Source organism: Aulonocara sp. 'chitande type north' Nkhata Bay, linkage group LG20 (genome assembly GCF_057382095.1).
Source record: "Aulonocara sp. 'chitande type north' Nkhata Bay isolate Kocher_YH1m ecotype deep benthic linkage group LG20, A_spYH_male_GT1.1, whole genome shotgun sequence".
Lineage (NCBI taxonomy): Eukaryota > Metazoa > Chordata > Actinopteri > Cichliformes > Cichlidae > Aulonocara > Aulonocara sp. 'chitande type north' Nkhata Bay.
In genome coordinates this window covers 52,149-73,037 of record NC_141363.1, presented here as the reverse complement: position 1 = coordinate 73,037, position 20,889 = coordinate 52,149, and the positions used below count along the sequence as shown (strand labels likewise).

The following is a 20,889-nucleotide window of genomic DNA, read 5'->3' as shown; positions in this document are numbered from 1 at the left end:
AGTGATGGATTTAGGGTAAATCTGACCCGCAGGACATTCCCCGCATGCCTTCTTCCCCCGTGTTTCTGCCGCTGGGTAGGTCAAGTATTCGCTGGAAAAACCCAAATTAATCCCAAACGAGTGTGACGCTCGGGGATGTTGCCTTGTGGAGGCTCCACCCCTCGCCTCGGAGCGTGTGGTTCCCGTCGCTCCTGTTGCTGTGTTCCTGAGACTGAGAGTGGTAGTAGAAAACAACAGCTGGGCCGATAGATCAGACGGCTTTGGGGCATTTCTTAATTTTCAGACCATTACAGAAGCCTCCTTTAAACGTGTGAGACTCTATATGGACAACCCGATCATTAAAAAGAGCTCCAGCTGCTTTTTATCAAAACTCAAATTGATTTGGGGATCCGGTCCCGAGGAAAGCTGCTCCTGACAGGTGCGCAAAGTGCGCAGAGAGGATGGGCAGACGTGAGGCGGACAGCAGAGACGCAATGAACACTAGCGGACGCTCCGAGCTGGGCTGCCTGCAGGACGCGGCGTCCAGCAGCCAGCATGGCGGCGAGCAGTCACCGAGAATGGACAGCCGCCGTGCCTGCAACGCGGAGAAGCGACAGAGAAACATGAAAGTAGGCGTGGAGGCGCTGGGCCAGGCATCCACAGCCACAGCGTCCATTGAAGTAAAAAAGCATCAGCACAAGCACAACTTAAAGCACCGTTATGAGGTGATGGAGACGCTGGGGAAAGGCACCTACGGCAAAGTGAAGAAAGCGGTGGAGAGAGCGAGCCTGAAGACGGTAAGATGGTCACCATAACCCATCATATTATACTGCCTCAAGCTTTTCGGAGCTGTGTGGCTGAAGGACTCGTTATTTCCTAAACAAAGGGCGAAATGTGGTGAAAGGAAACGATAAATTATCAGTTTCTGAAATTGATCTGACCTCCTAACCTCGTCTGCTGACCCTGTAAAAAGCCTATAAAAAGTGTAATGTGATTCCCATGCTTTTACTTTTCGCCTGTGTCTTCATGCGTCTGTGCTTGCGTGCTGCACTTGCCACAGTGTTGCTCAGTGGTAATTAAATATTAATTTGAAGGTGGAAAGAACTTCGTGGGGGGCGCTCTGCGTGTGGTAGGATATGCGTTGATCCTGAACCCATTTCTTGTGCTGCCAGCTTGAGATGCCTTTGGTCTGACTCACTCAGCAATTGAAAAAGGGGATAAAATCACTACAATAGGTCTGCTCCAACTAGAGTCTGACCCCTAAAAACCCAGACTTAAGCACACACACACAGAGAGCAAGACATAATACCATAACAAGTTTCTATTTAACTTCACAATCTGAATATCTAGGTTAAAACAGAATGTGGTGCCAGATTAGTTTGAATAATCGTGGGTTTATGTCTGGTCAGACCTTAATCCCTCCCTCTGTGCTGTGATCTGAGAGGACGGGGCCTCATCAGTTTCCTTTCTGGTTTATTTTAGTAAATAAACACAGTTCCATAATCTGATTGCGACAAAAAAGATGATCCTGATTAGAGTGAGTTTCTCACAATTTGTCTGGCTCCTTCAACTGTGATTGCCAGATCTCCTCACTGATAGTAACCCCCGCCAGGTGTGGAGACGTCGTAGCCCTCACCAACTAGAAAATGTCTCAGTATATCAGAGACTGCCTACCCCCCTTCCCTCAACCCCCACCAGTTTGCTTACAGAGCAAATCATTCTCAGCCCTCTATTGTACACCTATGACTGCACACCAACCCAGCCAACTAATGACATCGACACGTATGCCAATGATGTCCTGACGGTGCTCAGAAAATAACCTGAAGCTTAACTCCCTTAAAACAAAAGAACTCATAATGGACTTCATGAGGCAAAGATAGGTCTACTCCCCACTCATTATAAATTAAGAATGGGTGGAATCTGTAGAATCACCCACATCTCCATGGATCTCACCTGGAGCCACAACACCCTGGTAAAGAAAGCCCAACAGCAGCTTCATTTCCTCTGTGTCCTGAGGAAGAATAACCTGGACCAGAAGTGGCCTTCTACAGCTCCTCATTGGAGAGTGTGCTCTTCTACTTCCTGGGTGTTTGCTACGCAGGGGCCACAACAGAGAACACGAAGCCTGTGCAGAGCGTAATTAACATCACCTAAAACATCAGTCACTGCCCTCTACCACCCTTGGAAGCCATCGCCAGATCCTCCTATCTCAGGAAAACCAGGGCCATCACAGGCGACCCTTTGCACCGCGCCCACCACCTGTATGACCTGCTGCCTTCTGGTTGGCGCCTCAGGTCAATCAGGTCCCACACCTTCAGACTCAAAAACACCTTCTTCCCCTGGGACATTCAGACTGTCAAAAAACACTTTCTCCCCCACACCCCACCCCTGCCTTCTGGTTGGCGCCTCAGGTCAATCAGGTCCCACACCTTCAGACTCAAAAACACCTTCTTCCCCTGGGACATTCAGACTGTCAAAAAACACTTTCTCCCCACACCCCACCCCTGCCCAATCACCTCACTAATCTGAGCCATGGCCTGAGTTACCCTCATCACTCATGCCACTCACACACGGACTCTATTCATACCAGGTCATTTCTTTGCACGACTTTCAAGCACTTTGCAACTTGTTTTCTGTTGTGTACAATTCAATTCTATTCTATATCTTAACATGTAGTGAAGCATGTATAAGAGACTGCTGGTAGGATACAGAGAGATGAACAAGGCCATGTAGAGTGTGTGTGTGTGTGTGTGTGTGTGTGTGTGTGTGTGTGTGTGTGTGTGTGTGTGTGTGTGTGTGTGCGCGCGTGCAGGGTGAGTGGGTTTGGTAGGACAAGGGGGAAAAGCTGAATTCCTTGAGCCATTAGCAGGCACATACCAAGGATTCTTTGAAACAAAACAGGCATTATTTTTGGAAACAAGGCTAGCGGGCTGTTTTGTGAGCTTGGGGAGATGGGAGAGGAAAGCAGGAAGAAGAGCAGGAAGAGAAGGCACTATGAGTGACTTTATATTAAGGAGCTCACTTGAGACTTGTTCCTGTAAAGTGTCTAAGTGGTTTTCCTGTGACGCTGCAAGAAAGGAATGTAAGTCATCCTCATGAATGCACAGGGTAAAGCAAAAGGAAAGATGAATAACCAGCCTTGGTTATGCAAGCTAAGTATTCTGTGGTCACTTACCCTGGTTTGGAGCCTCACTTGTTTTTAAAGCTTAAATATCGTAGGCAAGAAAGAAAAAAAAAAAGGAATTGAAGCAATCAGATAATGCCATCAGAAAAAAATTCTTGTTTCCTTTCTTGCATTTAATGTATATGTCTTTGCCCAGTTTCCCATCAGTTCTGCAATTCCTGGTTAAGGAAAGGGACGGCTTAAGGCTGTGTGTAGATGATTGGAGGTCAAGGGTCACTCTGGCAGGAAGCCTGTATAATTCTGCCGCTAAATCGTTCACAGATGCAGCAGGGACCTTTAGTGATGCTCAGGCTCCTGGGATACATTTGTGTGTTTGTGAGAATAGCAGGGTAGGAAGGAAGTTGGTGCACACCCCAACCCCCATGATGACTTCATACAGACAAACACACCTGCAATAAGTCAAGACTGGAGTCAGCAGGAAAACAAGAAGGGGATGGGAAAGCTAGTACATCCCTTTGCACATCTAAAATTGCCATGCCATCATAATATAGGCCGTGATGATGTCAGAGAACGCCTGAATGACTCCCACATGCTGCGTTGTGTTTCCTACACATTGTTGCAGTTTGCATGGTTGCAGTTTTTAGAGGAAACGATGAGATGTTGTTGGTGAGAAGGATACTTTAGAGGTCATATCTCTGCGTGATGCATCTGCAGGATATTTGCAGGCATAAGGGTGAGATCACACAAACAACCACAGCTTCCTCTACTCACACATGGCCCCTTGAAATCAGTCAGATAAAATGCTCACTTTGCCCTGAACCATACCCAGAGGGTCTGTATTCCCTGTGTCATGTGTCACTTCAAAGTCTTGGTAGTAAATTAGAGCTGAGACGGCAGTAGAATTTTTTGACTCCCAGTCTATATCTTGACGTGTCTAATCCATAACTTTTATCTGTTATATTGCACTAAATCATCCCAGTAACTGATTTTACAGTCTCCCCTTCTCTTCCTCACATTGCTTTAAGTATTTGGGTCATAAATGGCTCTTTAGTGAGCATCAGAATCTGCCTCCCCAACTTTTTAATATCTGCCCTTCAGCTGATGACCTCATAAATCAGAAGGTCACTTCAGTCTCAGGGGTTCCCTGGATGGTGTTCGTGTTGTGTTGCATAACTATCATGGTTGATGGAGCGTGCGAACTGTGTCTCTTCCAGTTTTTCGGAGACATTTTTTTCCCCCCGCCAGCTGAGAAAACTCGAGTTTTGACCTGTGGGAGCTCACCCACAGGGACATGCAAAATTATACAGCGCATGTTTCGTCCCATGTTTAAATATCAGCCTCACAAATTAGTCCCATGGCTTCAGCTACTTGTTATATTCCACGTCTCTGTTGTCCTTTGTGTATTTTAGGCACACTCCGATGCCTCGTTGTCTGCCTGCATGCACTTGTCTCGTCTTTGTAAAGTGTTGATTATGTGACACTTATTCTATCCAACCAGTTTTATAGGTTTGTTTTAGGATGCATGTTTTTATTGTGGGCCTGCGTGTGTGTGTTCAGAAGCTTCGGGTTGCACTGGTGTATGGGATTAAAGAAGCAGAGTGTGAACACTGCAGCTGTCAACCTTCTGCCTCTGAACATCTCACATCACGAGATCTGCTCTCACCATGCAGCCTTTAAACCCACATAATCATGTCTAATACCCAGAGATTTTATTAGTGTATGAGCGTGTGTGTTTTTAAGCATCAACAGTATGTACAGTATGCCTTTGTTTCCATGTTTGGCTGTGCAGATGATGCATGAACTGTTTATTTATTTGTTGCTTTGATGGAGGTAAAGCAGAAAATGGTTAAATTTGTGTGTTTTCTGAGGAATTTATGGAAATTAAATCTACTGGCTCAAGTTTTATTACTCAGTCACTAGATTTAACACATGGTGTATGAAATTTGGACACAACCTTTTTTGTATAACATCCTCTAAACTTTGTCTTCCTTCCAAGGTGGCGATCAAGTCAATCCGCAAGGAGCGCATCACCGACGACCTGGACAGAATTCACATCCAGAGAGAGATTGAGATCACATCTTCACTCAGGCACCCCAACATCATACGCTTCCATGAGGGTAAGATGACACTGACACACCTTCCCACGTAATCAGACAATTTCATAGTTTGGTATCCAGCTAGCGTTTAGGCAGTCAATATTTTAAAGAACGTTAGTTGAAAGATATTAAGTTCCACAACACACACAGCAGCATTTACAGCAGTGTTGTTTAACAATGCCAGGGGCTAAGGGATAACGCTGGTAATGCTCACAAATCCTATTTGAAGCCCAAAACCAACAATGACACGACCCAACTAAGTATTTCCTATTTGTACAAAGAATCGTACACATGTCTTCTTACTCCGTTCCATAAACTTGCATTGTTGTTAAATACTTAACTTAAAATCATATCACTGATGCACTAATTTGGGAAAAATATCCCAAAACTACTACAAATACCACTCTGGGTCAATTCAGGCTAAACCACCAAAATACTCACTGCAGCAAGAAGGAATCTCCCCAAAAATGATTTGCTAAAAGCTATAGCACCCAGAAATGAAACAATATGATGGAAAAGAATTGTAAAACTTCTAAAACAGCCTTGAGAGATGGTCTTTGGTATCTTGTTTCATCATCTTGTAGTGTTACTTAACAATAAAAACAGAAGATTTTTACCCTTATTCACTAAAGGTCTCCCATTTATTGTTGGATGGGTATTGTTGTTCAATAGAACAAATGAGGAGGATGTTATAGTCATCAATAAGATAAAAAAATTCCAGTTAGCCCCACACCTGTCACTATACTTAAGTATATCATTTCGATTGGTAGCCATTCATCAGGTGAGACTCTTTTAAAGTTGTACAAATGACAGAAACTGCAGATATTTCTGTTTCTATGAAGATTTATTGAAATCAATAAGCATTTGCATACACGGATTACACAGGAGTTGAAAACCTACACAGCCAAAACAGCATTAAAGGTTTCTGTTTTCCTGTGTTGACAGTGTTTGAGAGCCGGGATAAGCTTGTGATTGTGATGGAGTACGCCAGCAGAGGAGAGCTGTATGATTACATACAGGAGAGGAGGCGACTGCCAGAAACAGAAGCCCGCAGCATCTTCAGACAGATTACATCTGCTGTCCACTACTGCCATAAGGTTTATACACACCAAACAACCTACCCACATGTGTTCTGCAGGTGCCCAACAGGAATACATTACAAGTTAGCAAATTGCACACAGGCACGTGTGCACACATGCAAATACTGTACCGCTTAAACCAATAAATCCTAATCCTATTACTGCAGAAAAACTTGACTTGAGTTTTCAGATCTCTTTGGGTTAAGAGCGCATTATAAGGCTCGATTGTTCTTTACAGTCACACACTGACACATTTAACAAACGCTAAATGAGCCTCCTTCAACATTATTGTAAGCCTTGGCATAGAAACAAACACTTCTTTGTTTCTCTGATTTATTGTTGTGTACATAAAATCAGGCCAGAAAGCAGGAATTATCGAGGACTTATAGGGCTTTGGAGTTGACGTCACGCCGCAATGCATTGTGGGAGCGCAGCTCCATTTTCGGGGTCTACGAATCAAAACAAACACACTGTGTTGGAACGACGACGACAAGAAACATGCTTAAAAGCAGCTCAAAAGAAAACGGACGGTATAGAGACCGATTGCGTCCAGAGGCGAAGCAGCGGTACTTGAAAAAAAATAGAGTGCATCGCAAATCTGGACCCATTTGAAATACGGCAGTGGAGTAAAGACCCAGACGACTTACCGCCACTGTCCTACCCCGATATCTTCACGTATCTTGTTTGTGGAGTAAGCGCTTACACAGCGAACCAGTTTCGTAATTACAAGTCACTGGAGGCGCACATCCAATTTACAAATGGCTGGGTGCAAGATTTGGCTATTTTCAAGCCGCCAAACTCTGAGTACGTCGTCAAAGTAAGTCAGCTGGAGTGCACCGAGTGAAATAGCCATTTTCCACCCCCCACCATAATTAATGTTACACATTTATCATTTAACTGCTAAAATATCGTTATCATATTATATGCCCATAATTGTAAAGTACATGCAAGTTAACACATTGATAATCGGGTAAATTATTAACGCCAATTTGTGTCCTTCCTGTCTCATTTCATTTATTGTCTTTACATCAACCAATCAAGTCACTCCATTCTATGTTTGATCGCAATTTCTATAACTTCTGAGACCACCAACGATGATATTATTCAGCTATAAAGTGTGATGTGAACATATTTAGAACTTACCGGAATGAAAATGTCTTGAGCACACCAACTGATATCTGGAGACGTAACAGAACTTGATATCAGCTCGTCTCACGGCTGCTATCCAGGCTAGACGCCTTCGTTTGGTAATATCTGATACATGAGCTCCTTCATGTTGCTTCCAGGTTGGGAAAGCATAAAAAGACAATCCAAACTTATTCCCGTGCCGGTCGTAAGATCGAACATTGCAGCCGACCGCACAGCAAGTACGAACCATGGCTATGCTTTCGCTCCTTACTTAGACCCCCAAAATGGTGGATCGGGCCAAAATCCTTTCCACGCCCACCCCCGTGACATCACGCTCCAAACCCCTATTAAGTCCTGTTTAAACAGAAGTGCATTACAGTGGAACTTAGGATATCTGCCTGACTGTCAGCTGAGCTGGACATGGGGAAAAAAAGGCAGTTGTTTTGCTTTTCTTATTTTGGCAGTTTGGACTCTGTGTGAATCTGCTCACGTTAAACTTATCATTCAGCTTCTGCGTCTCTGTGGTGTGCAGGGTGATGGAATTTGGGCTCCTCGTGCCCTTGAATATTGTCCCAAAATAGACATGAATGTTCCAGCGTGAATGAATTATTGAATGTGCCTCAGAGGTATGCGGTGCACATGGAAAGACGAGCAAGACTTCACGAGAAAAATGGAAATAATCGAGGGCCATTCACTGCTCCGTTCACAGGCATTTTAAACGATAGTAAAATGCCTGTAAACGACCTGATAAACCACATCTAACCATACGTGTGTCTGCCGTGCTTGCACACATACACACATAGTGCAGTTACATGTAGCACACAAAGCACTGTCTGAGGTCATTGGCCATTTCCTTCACATAAGAAGAGAATTTAATAAATGAAATAAAGTTTGTTTAAGACGAACTGACAGGAATGTTTAAAGTGTCACATGATTTCCTGGGTGACCACACCTAATGAGGTACTACATATGCAATTTATTTTGCTACAAATAGTGTAGATTTTGAGTCATCTGCCTTTTCCTTGCACACTTGTGCTTAATGCCAGTCGGCGACTCAAACCGTCATCCGATGAAAAAACAGAGCACCTTCTCATGCTTGAGAATAATTAAACAGTCTGATGATCTTCCTTCAGACTCTCCAAGAGCAGGACCTCAAGTGTGTTTCTCCTGTCTTGCAGAACGGGGTTGTGCATCGAGACCTCAAGCTGGAGAACATTCTTTTGGACCAAGATTTGAATGTAAAGGTAGGATCCTAAGAAAATATTGTGCACTAACTGAGCCACCTTGCCACATTTCCTTAGCATTTAATGAGATAAGATAAGATAGAACTTTATTAATCCCTCGGGTGGGTTCCTCTGGGAAATTCTGTTTCCAAAAGCACAGCACCGACAGAAGTTACAGTTACAGAATGTTTTATATATATATATATATATATATATATATATATATATATATATACACATCCTCCACATCCTCTATACATATATATATATATATATATGTATGTCCCAGGAACAACATCGGAGATCTCTGTCCAGAAGAGCGCAGTCCTGGGAACAGCTAAGATACTGCGCAGGACCCTCAAGCTCCCAGGCCTCTGGTAGAGGACCCGAGCTTGAAGGATAAACCGCCCGCAGGGGCGTGCTGGGTGTTTTTTTTTTATATATATATATACACACACACACACACACACACACACACACACACACACACACACACACACATATAAATACAGAGACAAATAAAAATAAAATATACGAAGGGGATAAATAGAATAAATAGGAATAAAAAATAAAAATACAAGTGAATTGCACATTTCAAGTATTGAGGTCTATTTGCACCATTGACCATTTACAAAAGTATTGCACAAAAGGTATTGCACAGTGAGGTGAAGAGGCACTACAACTTAGTTGTTCCCCCCTCCTTTGTCCTCCTGTCTCCCCTCCCTCTCCCCTCCAGAGAGGAGTTAAACAGTTTGATGGCGTGTGGGACAAAGGAGTTTTTAAGTCTGTTAGTTCTTGTCTTGGGGAGAAGCAACCTGTCACTGAACAGACTCTTCTGGTTGTTAATGGCCGTGTGCAGAGGATGCCCAGCATTGTTCATAATGTCCATCAGTTTCTTTAATGTCCTTTTCTCTGCCACTGTCACCAGAGTGTCCAGCTTCATGCCGACCACAGAGCTAGCCTTCCTGATCAGTTTCTCCAGCCTGCATGAGTCCTTCTTTGCTGTGCTGCTCCCCCAGCACACCACAGCATAGAAAAGTACTCCAGCAACCACTGACTGGTAAAACATCCTCAGGAGCTTCCTGCAGATGTTAAAAGACCTCAGCCTCCTGAGGAAGTACAGTCGGCTTTGGGCTTTTTTATACAGGTGCTCTGTGTTGCATGACCAGTCCAGTTTATTGTCCACCCACAGCCCGAGGTACTTGTACTTGTTGACCACCTCCACCTCCTCCCCCTCTATCTGAACCAGCAGTGGACCTTCTCTGGACCTCCCGAAGTCCACAACCAGTTCCTTGGTCTTTGAGGTGTTGAGTTGCAGGTGGTTTGTGTGACTCCATGCGACAAAGTTCCTCACCAGACTTCTGTACTCCTCTTCCTGATCATCCCAGATACACCCCATGATGGCCGTGTCATCTGCAAACTTCTGAATATGGCATAATTCAGAGTTGTAGCAGAAGTCAGAGGTGTACAGGGTGAGGAGAAGAGGGGACAGCACAGTTCTCTGTGGTGCTCCTGTGCTGCTGACCACAGTGTCAGACGTGATGTCCTTCAGCCTGACGTACTGTGGTCTGTCGGTGAGGTAGTCGGAGATCCAAGCGACCAGGCAGGGGTCCACCTCCATCCTGTTCAGTTTTTCCTGAAGCATACAGGGCCGGATGGTATTAAAGGCACTGGAAAAGTCAAGAAACAGGATCCTGACCGTGCCTTTTCCCCCATCTAGGTGTGAGTGGGCTCTATGCAGGAGGTACAGGATGGCATCCTCCACTCCGACACCCGCCTTGTATGCAAACTGTAGTGGGTCCTGGGCATGTTGTACCTGTGGTCGGAGGAGGTTGAGGAAGAGCCGCTCTAGAGTCTTCATAAGATGTGACGTCAGTGCCACCGGTCGGAAGTCATTCAGCTCATTGGGCCGGTTCCTTTTGGGGACCGGGACGATGCAGGATATCTTCCATAGGGCGGGCACTCTCCCCAGTCGCAGACTGAGATTGAAGACTCGTTGTAGCGGCTCCCCAAGTTCAGCAGCACATGCCTTTAGCATCCTAGGACACACCTTGTCTGGGCCTGCTGCCTTCCTGGGGCGAAGCTTCCTCAGTTGTCTCCTGACCTGATCCACTGTGACACTGGGAGATGTTTGGGAGGAGGGGAGGGGGGGAGATGTCTTGCTGCTGAGAGAGGGATTGGAGGAGGGGGTGTCATGGTGTAGGAAGGGGGGGGGAAGCGAGGGAGGTAGGAGAGTGGGGAGAGGACTCTGTAGTAAAGGTGAAGGTGAGGGTGGGGGGGTTGTGGGCTGGTCAAACCTGTTGAAGAAGTTGTTGAGTTCGTTTGCCTTCTCCACAGTCCCCCCCACTGTGCTTTTCTTGGTGTTGTGGCCTGTGATGGTTTTCACACCATTCCAGACCTCCCTCATATTGTTCCCCTAACCCTAACCCCTTCCCATTATCATCTGATCCATGCTACGTGGATTGTTTTGCCGCCTCCAACATAAAATGCAAACACAGTGTACTTTCAGGATATATGTTGGAGCATTTTCTACCCAGAGGAATTTCAATGTGTTGTTGAGCAATGGACAGTGAATGTGAAAAAACACAATGTAAGGCCTTACAAAAGAACCCAGGGAATATTTCTTGCCTTATTTGGGCATTGTTCTCCCTATATCAGAGCTGTGCATGGTCAGCAGGGAATGCCGGGAATTTAGCGACAATCTTGAGGATTCATGCCAGTCAGGGGGTTTACGTATGTATGCTCTGTCTGTCAAAAGAAAACGCTATGTGCAGACTTCTCTGCGGGTCTTCATTCGCTGCCAACCACATCACCGGAGGTTCACCGCACCGGCCTTTCAGAATCAGAATCAGAATGGGTTTATTGCCAGATGTTGAGGTTTACAACATTAGGAAATTGCTGCGGTGCTTCAGTGCAGACAATAAGAATTAAAGTGCTATGTAGAAAGAAAGATATGTGCATGAGATATACATGAGATATATACATGAGAATAAGAATTATGAGTGCTATATATTCTCGGCATCTGCTGCAGGAAATGACCGAGGCTCTGTGCAATGCGTTGTTATGTCTGCACAATAGCTGCTTAATGGCATCTGTATGGGGCAGAGAGAGGCAGATATGTGAAATGTTAGGTCATGTCAGGTTTAAAGTAGAATATTAGTCTGTAGAGTGTAACTTTGTGTTTGACTTTGTTTTCGTAAGCATTTGGTAGTCATTCATTCACTCTTCCAGCTTCATGAAGAACTGTCTCACTATAGACTGAATGCATGCAAACATATGGGAGTCCAAAGAAATGTGCTAATTGCCACTGGATATATATGAACAGTGAGCTGGCTTGCATTTACAGTGTTGTCTTCTTCAATGAGGTCTTTGTTTCCCCGTATCTCTCCACCATGGAAGTGAACCTGTCATTGTGAATATTTTTAACACCACGAGGGCTGATAGTGAGCCAGCATGCATGTTTATAATCTTCGCAGATAGAGGAGAGACACAGTATGTCTCCGTATGGCTTTCGGAGCCTCGAGTGAGTGATTGTTCCATTACGTGGGCGTAAGCAGCCTGATGCTTTTGGCCCGCTCCCCTTTTCCTCGCTCACACTTACTCTGGCAAAAGCTCAGCATACCTGCAGTATTTTTGGCTCCTTTAAAAGGAATTGCTTTTGAGTTATTGTGTATTTTCTTTCCCACATGACTAAAAGCTTTCCGTACATAGTCACTGAAAAGGAATTTAGATTGCGTGAGGCCGAGTGCTAAAGTGAATGAAACTCAGTGCAGGATTCAGTGTGAACTGATTAGTTCACTGTGACATAAAGTTTGAGATATCAGTGTTTTGAGTTTGTGGAGAGACATCTGGACTGAGATCTGTTGTCTTGTAATGTGACAGTTACGCCATCTATGATTCACAGTGTCACATGAACCTCTTGTGTTTACTTGACACAGAAAATGAGCGCAGACACATCCAGCAGCTGTGAAAGCTTTGAATAGTGTCAGCAGTAGGAAGAAATAAAAATAATTATTAACAAAATATGTTAATTTGCATTCTTTCTTTTTTGCAGCTGGCTGATTTTGGCCTCTCAAATAATTTCCACAAGGGCACGCTGCTGCAAACCTACTGTGGAAGTCCGCTCTACGCTGCCCCAGAGATTGTGAAAGGGCTCCCATACCAGGGACCAGAGGTTGGTCAACATGCTGTTAATTCCCAGCATTATGGATGTTAGGTTGTTTTAAAATGTTCACAGAATAATCAGTTTTGTTTACTGCAAGACTGGAGGGCTGCTTTTGGTGAGATTACATCATCATTTAATGTCACCACATGTGGCTGGTTTTCTTTTAAAACAACAGCTTTCTAGTACATTAGCTAATTCTAACAACTTGCATTGTGGGTATTGTAGGCACCAGATGCTGGCATGAAAAAAAGCTCTTTAAAATGTAAAAAAATTATGATGTCGCTGGTTCTGCTGCATTTTGTGTCTTTCATGAATCCAACATTGTTATTTATATTAGTGCAATGCTAAATTACACTAATTTAGCAGTGTAAAATTCATATCTTCTGGATTAGTGTAGCTTTAAACCACAGTACATCTTCTTTTGTTCATGAATATGCTTTAAAATAATATAATATTTCATTCTGTATGTGTTTGTGTCTTAGGTGGACTGCTGGGCACTGGGGGTGTTGCTGTATGCCCTTGTTTACAGCAGCATGCCATTCGATGGTGCCAGTCACACAAAACTCACAGAGCAGATCAGCCAAGGTCGCTATCGCAGACCCAACCCCCCCTCTGGTAAAGCTTCATAACTTTATTTTTTATATATATTTTTAAAGCTGTCAAATGGGATCTGGTTTGTCAGCGTAGTGGCCATAAATAACTGTTGACTCTGTCCCCTCCAGACGCCTGTGCTCTCATCGGCTGGTTGCTGACAGTGCGTGTGGATGAGAGAGCCACGATAGAGGACGTGGCTAACCACTGGTGGGTGAACTGGGGATATGAAGAGAGTGTGTGTGACTGCCCTTCATTTCCACACCAAGAGTGCCCCTCCCCGCTGCTGGCTCGCTACATCGACTGGCAGAATCAGGTTGCTGCTGCTAGCAGTTTGACGGTGGATGCAGACTGCCTGTCCTCAGACTCTTCCGGTCTTCCTCAACACGCTTCCAACCCCTTTTACTTCAGCTTACCTCTAAAGCACGAATGTGGGGGAGGTGCAAGGGTGCGCGGTGGAATATCGAGTCTTAGGAAGTCTCGCAAGGAGAATGCGATTCCCCAGACTGCACAGGGAGCTTGCAGTGACGTTTGTTTAGCAACTGCTTCTTCCGTGGTGATTTCCTCCAGTTCCACTTTTGAAAGAAAAAAGCCCAAAGGTATTCTGAAACACCAGAGAAGTTTAGATTCAGTCTTTCACACCCCTCCCAGGGATAACTCCCCCTCTCAGCTCTGTAACACTGCACCGCAGCCCTGTCGAACACACAGTCTTACTCATGCGTATGTTGACGTCCTATCAACCAGCCTTCTGTCTCCAACTACATTCAGTCAGCCGTCGTCCAAAATGCCCAAGAAAGGGATACTAAAGAACTTGTATGGTGGGGAGTCAGGTTATGGTTCCTCATCAGACAGAAGGGGCTCAGGTGTAGGAAGTACAGACAGTAATGCAGGTCAGTCCTGTTCCCACAAACAACAAACATGTCTCCCTGGAGTTGAAGACAGTCCCACAATGCGCACAGAAGCAGTAAGAAGACGTAAGGGTATTTTGAAACGTAATGGAAAGTTTTCTCGCAGCCTGGATCTTCCTGACAACCACCAGTCTTCTCCCTCTCCAACTCCTGCGATATTCCCAGAGGCTCTGCAGCATCTCCTCCAGACTGCAGGGGATGCTGAGGGCCGTCATAGCCGCCCCTCTAGTGTTGTGAGCGAGGATAGCCTCTTCTCCTCCGATTCCTTTGATCTGCTGGACCTTAGCTCCCAGTCACGTCGCAAGATTTTCTCAAGGGGGGTGCGGCACAGCTCAGAGGACGATTTGGAGCAGCTGAGAGGCGAGGCGGACAGGGTTGTTGGACAACGACAAACAAAAAAGGAAATGCTGTAATACGAAGCGTATTAGAAACTTTAGTGTGCTGAAAAACTGGGTTTAATTCCAGCTCTTCAGTTCAGTTTTATGTGATAATCAGTGCCTGCGATCTTGAAAAGACTTCATGAACTCTACAAAGGTTGCATCTCAAGTACACAGACTCTCATGACCATTGCACTGCCGATGTAAAGCACCATGTCTCAGCATATTTGCAGCGATAAATTAAAGTGTAGCCTCTGACTGTTTAACTGTGTTCCTCCAAATGGGACCTGATTTCCAGCAGTTTGCAGAGACAGGACAGAATAGTCTGTTTAATGGACTTGGTCCGACCTCACCTGCACAACAGACTCTCCTTGTAGATTTTTGCAGATTGATGTTGACAACTCTCAAAATCTTTGTCTGAAGGCTGTCATCTGCTAACATGGTAATCCATGCATCTTTGATTTATCGACAATCATTGTATGAGTAAGTCAAAAGACTTAAAGATATTTCCATCCACCTGCATTTTTTGACCATTTTGGATATAAAATCTGAGGTGTAAGTTCAGAAAAAAAGAAGAAAAAATACTTTTAAAGTTCAAAAAAATATGTGTGTATTGATAACAGTGAAATGTGGCAAAGTGCAATTGAAACTAGCTTTTTATACACTAATCGTGCATGAAGCATGTCAGATAGAAGCATACAGTATGTATGTGAGAACTAATGGCGAGGAGGAGCATTAGTTAAATTAATATATGAAACAAATGTAAATATAATTTCATTTTTTCTGCATTCTTTGGCAGTGCTACTAATTTTGCTGGTGATCTTTTGTAATATATAATTTGCACACTGTTGTTCTGCAGTGGTTGTGATAACACCCGGCAATAAATTTAACATCATCAGCTACTTATACTCAAGTATCCACCTTCATGCAGTCACACATACATATGGAAACAGATATGCATAGAAGTTTGCTTTTAGCTTAATGATTTTCTGAAATGTGTTCAAATGTGTGCAGTGTTTGGATGGAAACTAGACTGTAGCAACTTCTGTTATGATGATAAATTCTGCTCAGTTGACCTTTGGGATACTTTGTGGCAGCACTTTATAAACCTTATATAAACATTGCGACATGGTTATAGCGCACTAAAATGTAGCAGATATCAGGACATTTTAAGTGTTCAGTATTAACCTGTATAATCTGTCAGAAATTCTAATTTCTCATCTGAGAATAAATTGTGTTTTTATTCATTATCTGTTCATGCATCATCCTGCTTATGTTTATGCACTGTGGGCTTGCACAAGAGGAGCTATGGTTGTTAACAGACACTTCACATTGGTTAAACCCCATTTGTTAAATGTTTATATTCCGCTTATCTAAAATGCTAAGGAAAGTAATGCCGATGTCAATATTTTTTTTCAAGTATATTTATGCCACACAGTGTTTCACTGTGCACAGTTTGCTTCTTTGCACCAACACACACAGTGTGAATAGCAGATAGATCACATTGCTTTTTACCGTGACACCACCTGTGCTGCTCTGGATGTTTAGGTGATGTATGCAGTAGATGTATGCAATATTAAATCTGTGATTTTCATACTGTGAGAGGAAATACAAAGAATTCTCTTTAACTTTTTTTGTTTGTTTTTTTTAAATATTTTTGTTTTTCTGGGTAAAATAAATTATTTGAATCTGAGCAGTTTGCAGTGTCTTTTCTGATGAAACGATAAATAAAATCAGCAGCATGTTGTAAGACGTATTGCATCTTGACCAACCATAGAGTTTGTACTCGAAAGCAGGGATGTTAGTTAGTTTGATTATTTGTCTGAGTGTGGAAGACAAAAAGATGTCTATTTAGTTACCTTGCTGTCTTCTTCTGTGTTTCTGTCTCCATAAACTCAGCTCTAGTTGGCCCACAGATTGTTTTCATAGTTTTTAATGGACTTGGTTATAAAAAGAAGTAGGCACAGTTTCTTTCTTTAAATGCTCTACAAAAAGGAAACATTAACTGTGGAAACAGCAGATTTGAAAAAGCAGGTTTCATTAAACAGTTATTCCAATGTTGTGTTTTGAAAGCCTGTCCAGTGAGTAAACACTTCATAGATTGTTGTTTGGAGATTTTCATTTTAAGGATTACATTTTTCTGTATGGATTAAAAAAAATGCCAACATCTCCAAAACAACAAAACTCACCAGAAGGCCTTGTTTAGATGTGAAGAAGCCCGGCATGGTCTTTGATAAACATTATTATTTTATACCATTCACTTGCCTGGTTGTAAATTTCTTTAAGTCTTCTCCCCATTTTAGGACACTTTATATAATTTTTGATATTGATTGATTGGAGAAAAAGTTGGCCAGCAGAGGATGAAATCCAGAGCAAAGGTCAGATGGTGACTTTTCACAACACTCATATCCCGTCAGTGTCATGGGGACTATTTTGTTACATAAGAACAACCATTTAACTGTGCTGAGCTAATGTTTATGCTGCATGCACAGCGAGTAGATGAGTAAATGTGATACAGCCTTTATCTACACCCAAGACTTCTGGATTCTCAATCATTGCTTAAGATGGGTTGTCATCAAAACTACTGTACTGGGAGGTGATTTGAAGAAATATGTTTAAATCATCAAAACATCCATCTATCCACGTTCTTCTTCTTATCCAACTCAGGGTCAGTGGCACAGCTGGAGGCTCTAGCTTTGAAGTGCAAGTTAACCTAAAATGCTTGTATTAGGACTTTGGGAGAAAGCTTGGGTATCCAAAAAAAGCCCACAAGGGCATGGAGAGACAAACTGTAGGAGTGCTCCAGAGGGAACCGTGCTAACCACTGCACTGCCATGATGCCCAAACATATAAATTCCTGACTATTTAATGACGCTTTAGACTCCAAATTGTGATCTATGTCCCAAGGCATGCTCATACAGTATAGGATGTTTTTAATAATGATTCTCTTACAGTTGAAGGTATTGCAACATTAGCCCCTTTAAGACAAAGCACCGTTATATTTAATGGATTTGTTCCAAGCAAATTATATTTATTTATTTATTATCTCATGTTTCTGTGTTATTTGTCTGGACATTCATTAATAGGTACCACATGATGATTATATGTTTGCCTGTGCAAAGATTTATGTTGCTCACATGATTTTTTTTGTAACGCAGTGACTTTATGAACAATAAAGTCTGCAGCTCAATGTGGCAAAGACCAAGGAACTGATCGTGGACTTCAGGAAGACCAGGAAACACTTGACCCCTGTTTCAATCCAGGGGGTCAGTGTTGACATTGTGGAGGACTATAAATACCTTGGAGTACACATTGACAATAAACTGGACTGGGCTAAAAACACCACAGCACTTTACAGGAAGGGCCAGAGTCGTCTCTATTTTTTGAGGCGACTGAGGTCCTTCAACATCTGCCAGAAAATGCTGAGGATTTTCTATGAGTCTGTGGTGGCCAGTGCGATCCTCTATGCTGTTGCATGCTGGGGGAGCAGGCTGAGGGTCGCAGATGCCAACAGACTTAATAAACTGATCCGTAAGGCCAGCAATGTTGTGGGGATGGAGCTGGACTCCCTCAAGGTGGTGTCAGAGAGGCGGATGCTGTCCAAGATAAAGACAATGTTGGATAACACCTCCCACCCACTCCATGACATGTTGGTCAGTCACAGGAGCTCGTTCAGTGAGAGACTGAGATTACCGAAAAGCACCACTGAACGACACAGGAAATCATTCCTGCCTGTGGCCATCTCCCTGTACAACGCATCCACTTAACACACTGTTTGCTGCTACAACTACACATGTTTCTTTTCCAAATATTTATTTATAAGTGACTTATGTATGTATGTATGTATATATATGTATATATTGTACTATTCTTAGTTAGTGTATTGTCTGTCTTGTCTTAATGTTGGTTTAAAATGGAGCACTGTAACAAAAAATAATTTCCCCCAGGGATCAATAAAGTATTCTGATTCTGATTCTGAATAACGATTGATTATTAAACAGCCAAGTTTAGAATTAAAAACAGCTGTTTTAGCTTGTGGTGTTACACAACAGCACCTCATCTGGATACTTCAAATTTCTCCGAATTCACACATTTGTTTTAAATTAGGGTTAGGTTAGGTTAGGTTAGGGTTTAGGGGTTATGGGAAAAAAGCCAGGAGAGGATGGGACAAAAGTGGAATAACTGAAAAAGTAAGAGGTGTAGAGGGCTGATGTTGGTGTCTAGGTGGGGGTTTTGGTGGGTGCCGGACGCTGTGGCGAAGAGGCTACGCCGATGGCTTCTTCGGTTCTGGAGATATGGCGAATCGGACCAAAAAGGATGGGACAAAAGGGTCCCAATTGGAGAAAGGAAGGTGCAGAGGGCCTGGTTCCACTGGCGTTGCATTGCCTGTCTCCGGGGGCATCCGCCGGTGCCCAACATGTCATGGTTCAGAGTACCTTTGCAGGATGGGGCAGTAGTTGGAGAACGGTCGTGTGATGCGTCCACGGATGCAGAATCCTTCCCCGACTCCGATGGTGCCCGCCCTGTCTTTGTCAGACCCTCCTACCTGGAGATAGAGCTGCAAACCTTTTTCGGAAGCAGTTTCCCTACACAGAAGCGTCTGCAGCAGGAGACCGCAGAAGGGACAGCAGAACCAGGCCTCTGGAGCACTGCGTCATCTCCTGGTCCACACATATGACTTCAGCATGCAATGCACAAGGGAGAGCAAGGAGTCGTCTGTTGCCACAAACAGTACAATCGCCTTCTGCCTCTGTCATTCTCTTTCGTTTGTTTGAGCGTTTGTTTTTTAAATACACAGCAAGTGTCACTCTCTCTCTCTCTCTGTCTGTCACAAACACAGACACACACACTCACACACACACAGACAGACACTGTGAGGTCTGCAGTGCAAAATTTGAATTACAGTGCTTTGTGTCATGGTCCTGGGTCTCTTGACCCAGCGTTTTAAGTTTGAGTTTATTTTGTTCATTAGGTTATCTAAGTTCATTTGGTTATTAGACTCCTTGTGTTTTCTTCCCCTGTATTTAAGCTTCCCCTCACCCTTCGTGTTTCATGCTGCGTGTCTTATGTTATCAAGTTTGTATTATTATGCCTAAGTGTTTCTAGTTATTATTTTCCCCTCGTGTTTCCAACCATGTTAAATCTCCCCTGCTCTTCATGCGTTTCATGTCTGTGTCTTACGTTGTCAAGTTTGGGTTGTCATGTCTATGTCTCATTATGTTTCCTGTTTTATTGTGAAGAGGTCTGGTGTTCTGTGTTCATCATGTTCAGTTTTACTCTCCCACTGTGACGTCATTATGTTCATGTGTGCCAGCTGTTTCCTCATGTGTCTCCACTTCCCCTAATCACCTCCTGTGTATTTAAGTCCTCTGTTTTCAGTGTGTGATTGTCAGGTCGTCTGTTGTCCACGCCATGTTTCCTATGCCATGCTTCCAAGTTTCTTGTCTAGGTTTTTCTTATTGTTTGTTTAGATTTCCCAGTTTAGGTTTGTGTTAATTTTGCTTCAGTTTGCCTTGCCCTTTGTTTGTACCTTTTTTTCCAGCCATATTAAATGGCTCGCTTTTTGTTAACATTCAAGTTTTGTTCCCTGTTCCTTGGAGTCTGCATTTTGGGTCCTTTTTCAATTCATACAGTCTGCCCTCGCCAGACTGTGACAGAACGACCTGACCATGCTGGACCCAGCGGACATTTATTTCAGTGACTTTTTTGAATTCAAGATTCGTGTTACACAGCTTCGTGGACTTTGGATTATCTCCTGTGCAGGGAAGCAGGGGGAGGAGAAGGAGGCTATTCGGGCTCAGTTGACCCGGATAGCCACGGCTAACCCAGGTTTTATGGACTGCCTGCCTGCAGATTTAAAGAAGTTTGCTACAGCCACGAACTCCTCTGCCTCACCATCATCGTCTGAGCAGGTGCCCAGTGTGCAGGCTGAATCACACCAGCCCTGTGGTGATGCAGCTCTTCCTTCACCGGCTACAGGAGTAAGAGTCGGCTTATTCAGTCTCTCACCTGTCTCCATGTCCATGTCGCCACGGCAGCAGACAAGTGCTGCGTTTCCCTCACCTCAACCGGTGGCTGCTTCCAGTGCTACATTCATCTCAGCTGTAGCGGCGCCGGCCCCCACAACCACCGCTTCCAGGAGGAGGCGGCGTCCAGGTCGTCACCACGGCTCACAGCAACATGAGGTGGGTGATTATATTCTGAATCCACGCGTTTTTT

General features: G+C 43.8%; 1 protein-coding gene across 1 annotated transcript; it reads left to right on the top strand.

Annotated features, from left to right (window-relative positions):
- The first annotated feature begins 199 nt into the window (after nt 1-199).
- Nucleotides 200-16,363, top strand: LOC147304694 (NUAK family SNF1-like kinase 1). The gene is made up of 7 exons (XM_086276874.1): nt 200-776; nt 5,100-5,220; nt 6,145-6,296; nt 8,585-8,650; nt 12,684-12,803; nt 13,277-13,409; nt 13,517-16,363. Exons 1-7 carry the CDS (start codon nt 441-443, stop codon nt 14,704-14,706), a joined length of 2,118 nt encoding a protein of 705 aa, XP_086133000.1. The 5' UTR covers nt 200-440; the 3' UTR covers nt 14,707-16,363.
- The last annotated feature ends 4,526 nt before the right edge of the window (nt 16,364-20,889 follow it).

Bases quoted from the DNA above. Each gene is read 5' to 3' on its own strand.
- LOC147304694 (XM_086276874.1), top strand. From the start codon at position 441: ATGGGCAGACGTGAGGCGGACAGCAGAGACGCAATGAACACTAGCGGA. The intron at 5,221-6,144 runs GTAAGATGACAC...CTGTGTTGACAG, and splicing joins CATCATACGCTTCCATGAGG to TGTTTGAGAGCCGGGATAAG. The intron at 13,410-13,516 runs GTAAAGCTTCAT...TGTCCCCTCCAG, and splicing joins CAGACCCAACCCCCCCTCTG to ACGCCTGTGCTCTCATCGGC.